The following is an 8860-nucleotide window of genomic DNA, read 5'->3' as shown; positions in this document are numbered from 1 at the left end:
ATTAAACATCTTAGGAGGACTCAGGGGAGGTAACTCTTTTTTGTCGTTACTGATTTATCGACCCTTGAAAAATCATTTCCACTTTGAAAAGTTCATGTCGGCAACAAAAGATGAAGCAAAAACTTATACATTCGATCAAAGATTTTCTCAACGCCGTAAGTTTACCATTTTTTTTTTTTAAATTATGTTTCGAATTATTATTTACTTGAATGCATTTTCTTTATAGATTATCTCTCTTTTTTCTGTTTATTTTCAGTTGAAATTTTCGATTTGTCTCTCACGAGTCGAACTAAAAAAAACCCAAAAAAAAAACAACCCCAAAACACGATATTTTGTTTAAAAAAATACTAATGAATTATTATTTAATCAACTTGAGATTAATTTTAATCTTTATTGCTACAAACAATACGTGCAGAGGTAGGGATGGTGGTGGTAAAATGATTAAAATCCAAATCAAATAAATGATTGAATTTACTGGCCATTGTTTACTTCAGACAACAAAACGGAAAAAGTCGTCAAAAGCAAGTATATAAATGTTATCAAAAGAAATATAAGTCACTAGTCTAACTAGCTGGATAAGCTTTTAGTGTTTTTCTTATTTTAAAGCGTTTATTCAGTTCGAAAAAAATAGTGTCAAGTCTTAAGTGAGAACAAGAAAAAAATGGCCGATAATCGCTCAAAGAAAGAAAATTAAACAAGATACAGTATTTTGTTTTATCTTTTATTTTTGAACCATTACCGAGACGAGATGTAAGAAATATCCGTCGGCCATTTCTTTCTTGTTATTACCTAACTCTCGACATTACTTGCTTTTCAAACCGAATAAACGTTTTAAAGTAAGTGAAAACGCTAAAAACTTAGGCAATCCTGAAGTTTAACTGATTCTCATCTGCAACTTAAACCGGAAACGGAACTAAACGTTGATAAAATAATTTTCGTCCCCCTGATGAAAAGTGTATCTTTTTTTTCCAAATATATGTTTGTTTTGGTCCATTTTTAAAAGATGTATTGTCTTTTAAATATAAAAAATAGGAAAAAAAAAAAAAAAAAAACAGTTTGAAAAACATAAAATATAACATTTTAGAGTGGTGATCACTTTCTTATATAAATTTAATGTAAAATGAGCACCCACTTTTTGGCCATCTAGCGTTCGCCGGGACATGTTATCCCTAGCATTTTTTAAAGTTTGGCGATAGAAGGGGCAGGGTGCGGGAGAGAAGTGGGCGGGGGGGGGGACATGACTGATTCCATTTTTTTTTTTTTTTTTTTTTTTTTGCGGGGTGGAGGGTGGGATTAAATTTGAAACATAAAATGATAAATTTAATTTTTTTTATTTATGAGACCATTCTGTACTTTCATCTAACAATTTCATAAACAAAACAGGTCCCACAACATAAATTCAATTTTTTTTTTTTTGCTTTGGCATGGGAGTGGGGAGAATTAAATTTGAAACATAAAATAACACGATAAATTGAATTTATTTTTGATAAATGTGGCCTGATAGACCAACTCACAACCTACCTTTAAAAACTTGTTTTCTAGGGTTTTCGGGTTGTGCTGAAAATGAATATCACATTTAAAATTGAAGCCGGCAACTAGATTTCACGATATTGCAAACATACTTTTCCGCAATATTTCATATCGCAATGTAAAGTGGCAGCCATATTTGTTTATGCAGTGCACAGAAACGGGTGGGGGAGGGAACGGCGTAATGAAATTACAAGATAATGTGGAGCTATTATTTTTTTTTAATGATTATTAAAAATAACCGAAAAAAAAAAGGATAATAATAAATGAATAAAATAAAATATTGAATTTTATTTTGTACATGCAAGCGCGGGCATATTTTTACCTGTGCATACAAAAAAAATCAATGTGAGAATTGTTAATATTAAAATCGCATTAAATATTTGTTTTCAATGATTATTTTTTAATGAAAATATTGAATAAACAACGCTTGACAGTATCAATAGTTTGAGAAATTAATTTTTCTTCAAGTTATATTGATTTCGTTAATACGGACTTTAGGGGCTTTTTTCATAATGTTCCTGAAATATTAAAAGAAATTATTTTAATTCTTAACATCTACAATGCTTTATTTTTATAAAAAAAAACTAGCAGAAATTCATGTGTCTATTTTTAATACTTAAAACTTTAATTTTAGCAAAGATGATTTTGTTTACAAAAAATAACATGCAGAAACTTAAATGTAATGTGAACAGACATCTCATTACTGAACTCCCTACATAGTGCCCCTGTAGACATGATCCCAAATAATAGTCCCTTGCGTTTCAAGTAACAAGATGCTTTGTTTGGAATGAATAAGAGTAAAACAAAAAAAAATCATCTTTATAAGATGTTCTGTGATATTTGTTTGAAATGCTATTGAAAGCATCGCTAAACACAAAGATTGAATGGTCACTTATTTTTGTATTTCTTTTGTGACAGATACTCGGCGAAAACGAAACAGTGTGGCATTATTTGGAGAGTTACGTCAACTCAGAAGGAAGTCCATCGTTAGAACAAGCGAAACCTGCCCTTAATACATTTGTGGATAATTTGAATGTAAGTCGAAAATAATTTGTGTTTATACCTTTAATGTTCTTGTTTTTATATTGTTTGAACTTTGGATTACCATTGTGTTGTATTATCTAGTGGGGGGGGGGTAAAATACATAGATATAAAATAAAGAATAGATTCATTCCATTAGGTACAATAATAGAAGTTCATGTTAGATAGTGGCCCTGTGGGTGGGGCATTAGAATACGCCGACTGCCCCCCCCCCCTGCAGAGGGTAAAAGTCCCTCAATGGGGGTCCTGGATATGACCTTAAACTATATCCAGTGGTGAGGCCCCAGCTTGTGGGCTTTGGGGAGTGTGGAGCCACTCTTTAATTACCATTGCTCCCAGGTCCACTCTGACCCGGAGTGGTAGTACCTGTTAGGGTCCCAACTATGGGTTAAATAGAAACCGACGTGAAAACAACAAATATATTCTAATAAAAAAAATTTTTCTTCAAAATCTTTGGATTCGGCATTAAATAACCCGAAAAGGGTTGATATGCCGTAAAACAAAAACAACCAACCAAATCATGTTAGATAGCAACAACTTGTAATTGAGTTAACAAGTAACTCACTAAGTGTTTGGATTCCAAATTGTAGCTTCAACTCACCTCAACCAGTTTTGCTCTCCTTAACTTTTTTTTCCTACCATCATTCCTTAAACAGAACATAATTTTTTAAAGTTGTGTAGGATTCATAATTTTATTCCAGATTCGATTTTTATCACATATTTGCACTAGACCAACTTGAATCTAATATTTAGGCATATTTTACGATTAGTCGATTCCTATTTTTTTCCCACATAAAATGATTTTTTTTATTTTCATTTTTTTTCTTCTTTTAGCAAGCATTATTCATTGTAATTGTCTTTCAATAAGTCCATTTGTTTTTATTTAATAATTAAAAAAAAAAAAAACATTTTAAAAATTCATGACAATTCTTTTTAAAATTTATTTCAGGAGATATCTGTAGCTTTGAAGAATAATTTGAATACAGACAAAACCATTTTCTCCCCTCACAAGATTACTGATGGTCACACTTTGAAATCATCTACCCATTCTGAGACTGGAGTAAGTGTTACATCTACTACTGGTACTACTTCTACTGTCGCAACAAAGAGTGTTTGCCAACCATCCACCGAGGATAAAACTGTAAAGTCTTGTAAACCAGATCAACAGAGTCTTTTGAAAAATGGACCAAGCGTTTCAGGTTTTAATAAAAATTTGGTCCAGATTGTTGCAGACAAATCTGAGGTAAGTCTGCCAAGCAGTGGAATTGGTAATTTTTGTTTCAACTATTTTTGAGGAAAAATTATTGTAAGTTAATTTTAGTTTATTAGTAAAAAAAAACGGTTTCATATAAAGCTCCAAGATGGCAAACAAATGCCAATAATTCCTTGATATCCTTTTTATAACAAAAACTAACCAAGCCAATTCTGTGTTGCTCTGGAATCATTTTACTTTGTTTCATTCATTTAAAAAAAAATTTTTTTTTAGAGTTTTTTTTAATGGAATTTTAAAAGTTAAATTTAATTGTGAAGCTATAACTTATTTCGAAAGAGTTACGTTAAACTAGATACATTTTTCATTATTAAATAAAACCCTTCATGCAATGGTTCACAATTTTGACTTTATACTTCTAATTAAATATGTTCATAATAAATTTTAAAGTGTTTATTTCTTACCCCTAATACTATGTTATATGCTTTTCCTCTAATTTCCATCTAACTGATCGATTAGAGATAAATTGTGTTGTTTTTAAGTATATAAGATGCCTTCAAATTTGTTAATAACACTGCGAAACAAATTTGAGTTTTTATTTATTGCGGACTATTATCCTCATTTTTTTCTTAGTTGTTTCGCAACGTTTCGGCCAACTATTCCTCTGGTCTTCGTAAGGTGGTAACCGCGACTGATAGGAACTCTGAATCTCCTGACTGCATTCACTGCCTTCCGTAATTGTTGTCGTCTCACCATGTTTTGGCTAAGTAAGCCTCTGGCCGGCTTTGGGTAGGATTGAAACCGCTATCTTCAGACAATTCTCACCTGGAACCGTAGAGATTCGATGTCTCTATCAACTGCGCCACGGGTCCCGAAGGGCGATCAAGGTTGGATTTTTTGGTCTTATAAATTCATATTTATTTATTATCTGATCTTCCATGATCGGTTCCGTACCGAATGGTATATATTATTCAATCCTACCCAAAGCGGGCCAGAGGCTTACTTTGCCAAAACGTGGTGAGACGACAATAACTACAGTAGGCAATAATTGCAGTGAGGAAATTCAGAGTTCCTATCCATCACGGTTAGCACCTGACGAAGGCCAGAGGAATAGTTGGCCGAAATGTCATGAAACAAGTAATAAAAAATGAGGATAATAGTCCGCAATAAATAAAAATTAATAAATAATACTCATCTCAATGAATTCCAATTAAATAACATAAACAAATTTCAGGTTTAAAAAAGTACATGTCACATAATACCTGTTTCGGTGTAAAAAAAATATCCTAATACTAAATCTGTTCTTTATTTTTCTAGATTAAACACCGTTTTCATGCACTATAAATCATATTTTATTATTATTGGTTATGGATAAAAAACACGGAATTGTCAGTTTAAACAATATTTGTTCTCTTAAGCTCTTTGTATTGAATGTCATCCTTCTTTTTATATTCCAGCAATAATCTGCCAACAAGGGTTCTATTTTTCTTTTAAAATGTTTCTCCATCATTGAAATATCCTGATCTCACATCACTAAGATTCTCAGCAAATTCTTGAAATTAACAATGTTGCTAAAAACTGTAATTAATTCGATAAACACATGGCCAGAAATGGATTTTTCATACCATTGTGCCAGATGTACTTTTTTGAGTGGTTTACAGTGCTATTCATTCGTGGTTTATATGACGTATGGATTATCTGCCCCATCTTTTAGAGTTTATACTAGCTTTGTTAGTGACAGCGTGAGGTAGTATCAGTTTCATGATTCTTTGCATGTTCCGTATTTCTAATGTAGAGTCATTTAGCCAGAAATGTTTTTTTTTCCTAAAAACATTTGCGTTGACATTGATGCAATTTAAGGTGGATTGTTGATAGTTTGTAGTTTCCCCGTTATACATGAGGTTGTAGAGTTTTTGTCGTTCAATGATTCTCCATTTGAGTGTGTATCGTGGGTTTGAGTATTTTCAGTTCCATATAGTAGTAGTAGTAGTAGTAGTAGTAGTAGTAGTTGAGCATCATTCATGATGATGATTTTGTTGGTATTCCTTTCTCCCGAATAGATGCGAATAGATTTACGGAGTATGTATATAAATTACACTGTGCAACAAATTTCAGGTTCAAAAAAGTATATGTCACATAATACCTGTTTCGGTGTAAAAAAAATATCCTAATACTAAATCTGTTCTTTATTTTTCTAGATTAGACATCGTTTTCATGCGCTATAAATCATATTTTATTATTATTGGTTATGAATAAAAAACACAGAATTGTCAGTTTAGACAATATAACATAAAAAAAAAAAATATGATCATTGGTTTGTCTGCATGCTGCAGGGATGTTTCTATAAGAACTGTTATGTCCTAGCATAGCATGACCAGCTCTCCGGTTGTAAACAATGGGCACATCCCCTTCAATTAAGGAATTAATCCATCTGCTGATTCACAGTTCTTTAGTGGACTTTAGGTAGCATTAATTCTTTTCTTTCCAGATAATTGTCTGGGCTGGGACAATCAGTTGAAATCAACCACTTGACTAAAAGTGAACAAACTATATTTTTTATATATAAAAGATATAAAATTTATTTTTACATTTTAACTTTTGAAGAAACATGGAATAACTTGAAAGTTAGCTGAGCTTGCTTTTTACGACTGACCACTGCAAAGTGGAGATTCTAAAGACAAAAATCTTCTCTCTCGTAATGACAAAAAAGAGAGAAAGGGAGAAACACGAACACATATCAACAATAAAGAATAGAGAAAAACTTAACAGGTGATAAGTTCATTGGGTTTAGCCTTTCTAACCTTTTGGCAGTAATTTTGAGCGCTCGATTTTATAAACATGTATCAAACTTAGTCAAGACTAAATCTGATTGATCAAACTATCAATCTTAGCTGACCAACAGGCCAATTCCTTCACTCTCAACTGGACACTTTTCTACAGATATTTTTGAAAGTCGTCCCCTCTTCTTGATTGTCTAACCTTAATTTAAACTTACATCACTTTCAGTTTGGTGATGGGCGCAACAGCAAACGCGTCACGTTTTTTTTCACGTTCTTTTCCTCCTTCGCAGTACAGATCCGAGCCTGACTGGCTACTACCACTTTTTTTTTTTTTTTTTTTTTTTTTTTTTTGCCCAACACACACTTCCAAACGCCCGGGCAATGCCAGGCTAGTTATTAGTAAAGTCGAAAGTTAAAATACTTTTGACTTTATTATTTCTTTCACTTTTAAAAAAAAAGTTTTTTTTCTCTCCTGAATAGAAAGTAATTCTTGCCTTTGATAAATGGTGGCCTAATAGTAATAAAAAGCAGTCATTATGCATGTCTGATATCATTACAGAGTGATGCTTACATGTCAGTGATTCTTGTCGTGCAATGAAGATATCCTTACTTAAATAAACATGTGATCAAATCATTACTGTATTTGTGTAGCGGATTCTCTTTGTTCAGATTTATTATTATTATCATCATTATTAATGTTTTTTTTTTTACTCGCATTCACTCCCAAACAAGACGTATTGCCACTTGGACATAAGGGGCCACTAATTGGGTTCATGCCTAAGAAAGATTAAGATGTTGTTTACATTGCAGCTAAACTTGTGCATATCAGTACAGTTAGGGAAGAGAATTCCAAAGTCTAGCTGTTCTAGGGAAGAAGCTATTATAAAAAGCTTTCTGGCATTTAGGGACCTCAACAGTGAAGGCGTGTGATTTTGCTGCTAAGCAGGTTTGTCGGGGATACGTACGTCGAGGGGGCACAAGTGCAATGCGTTTATTCCATTAAAGTACTTGTAAAACAGGTGCAGGGGTGCAACATTTCAGCAATGGGACATGAGATGGAACCTAATTGGCAAAGTGGGACCTTCATGATTATCATCATTATCGTTATTATTGTCATCATTATTATTATCATCACCTCGCATGATTGTTATTGTGTATTGTTATTGTACATAATTTTATTTAATTTTAGTATCATTCAATCTTCATTTAAAGATTTAGAAACTAAAATTAACATCAATTTTTTAAATTTTTGTTTTGTTTTCTTCAATTAGATTGAACGGCGAATTGCATCTTTCATAGAATGCAAACGTATGGATGTGGATGAAGAGAACCGGAGAGAATTTTGCTCAGACATTTACCCAGAACATGGTAAGAAATCATTGTGTGAACGGTCAGATGTAAAGACACACATGAAATAATGCAGTAGAAATAATGATAATCCAAGTTATTTGATGGAAAATGCGGTTAAGATCCAAAAGTGCAAATGGCATCCTAAAACTGTAGTAGATGAATTTTTGCCAAGATAAAAAGGTGTTAAAGGCTTCCTGGCAATAGAAAAAAATTCTATATCCTTCCATTGACCGATGAAGATACACACACAAACATGCATATATATATATATATATATATATATATATATATATATATATATGTATGTATGTATGTTGTATCTTAAACATTGAGCTTCTGCTTTAAAAGAGATTTTGTGTATATTTTCTATTCTTTATGTATACCAATCTTAATTAAAACAGGAGCTAAATGTTAAGATATAACAACAGAGCATCTATAAATAATACATATATATATATATATATATATATATATATATATATATAAATATATATATATATATATATAACTACTTAATTCACTGAGCATATATATATATAAATAGTTATAACTATTTCATTTATTCACATAAATTTACTATACGAAAGTATAGATTTATGCGTAAACTTTAAGTATTTACTTCAAAAGTGCTCAATACGTAGGTAGAGCTAGTTAGTAATTTATAAAATATATATGGCGATTAAGCTACACTGAATATTCTGCGTTTCATCCAAATATAGGATTCGTTAGGCTTATGCGCGAATTCTGTCGTTGCTTCTTGTTTTTATACATGTTGATTACTAGTTGGCCAATCAGCTTTCTAGTATCCACCGCACCCCTTCCTACCAGCCAATGGGCATGCATTTTATCAAATAAAGGATCTGTTTTAGAGCTAGGTTAGTGGTTTTAGGTGGCTGTTCTGCTTTTTTTTTTTTTTTTTTTTTTTTTTTTGTTTAAAAATATAGAAAAC

General features: G+C 31.9%; 1 protein-coding gene across 2 annotated transcripts in view; it reads left to right on the top strand.

The window, feature by feature from the left end:
• The window catches only part of LOC145291407 (MAP3K12-binding inhibitory protein 1-like), a 28572-nt gene continuing 19712 nt past the window's right edge, over positions 1-8860 (top strand). For both annotated transcript variants that reach the window (XM_080137214.1, XM_080137213.1), the window contains exons 1-4: positions 1-155; positions 2449-2565; positions 3521-3814; positions 7833-7929. In XM_080137214.1, coding sequence (XP_079993340.1) covers positions 111-155; positions 2449-2565; positions 3521-3814; positions 7833-7929 — 553 coding nt within the window. In that variant the 5' untranslated portion in view covers positions 1-110. The remainder of the gene's footprint in view (positions 156-2448; positions 2566-3520; positions 3815-7832; positions 7930-8860) is intronic.

Source organism: Euprymna scolopes, chromosome 12 (genome assembly GCF_053919585.1).
Source record: "Euprymna scolopes isolate OS-2025 chromosome 12, ASM5391958v1, whole genome shotgun sequence".
NCBI classification, from domain to species: Eukaryota; Metazoa; Mollusca; class Cephalopoda; order Sepiida; family Sepiolidae; genus Euprymna; species Euprymna scolopes.
Note: the sequence above shows the minus strand (reverse complement) of the source record. Positions and strands in the feature narration are given on the sequence as shown.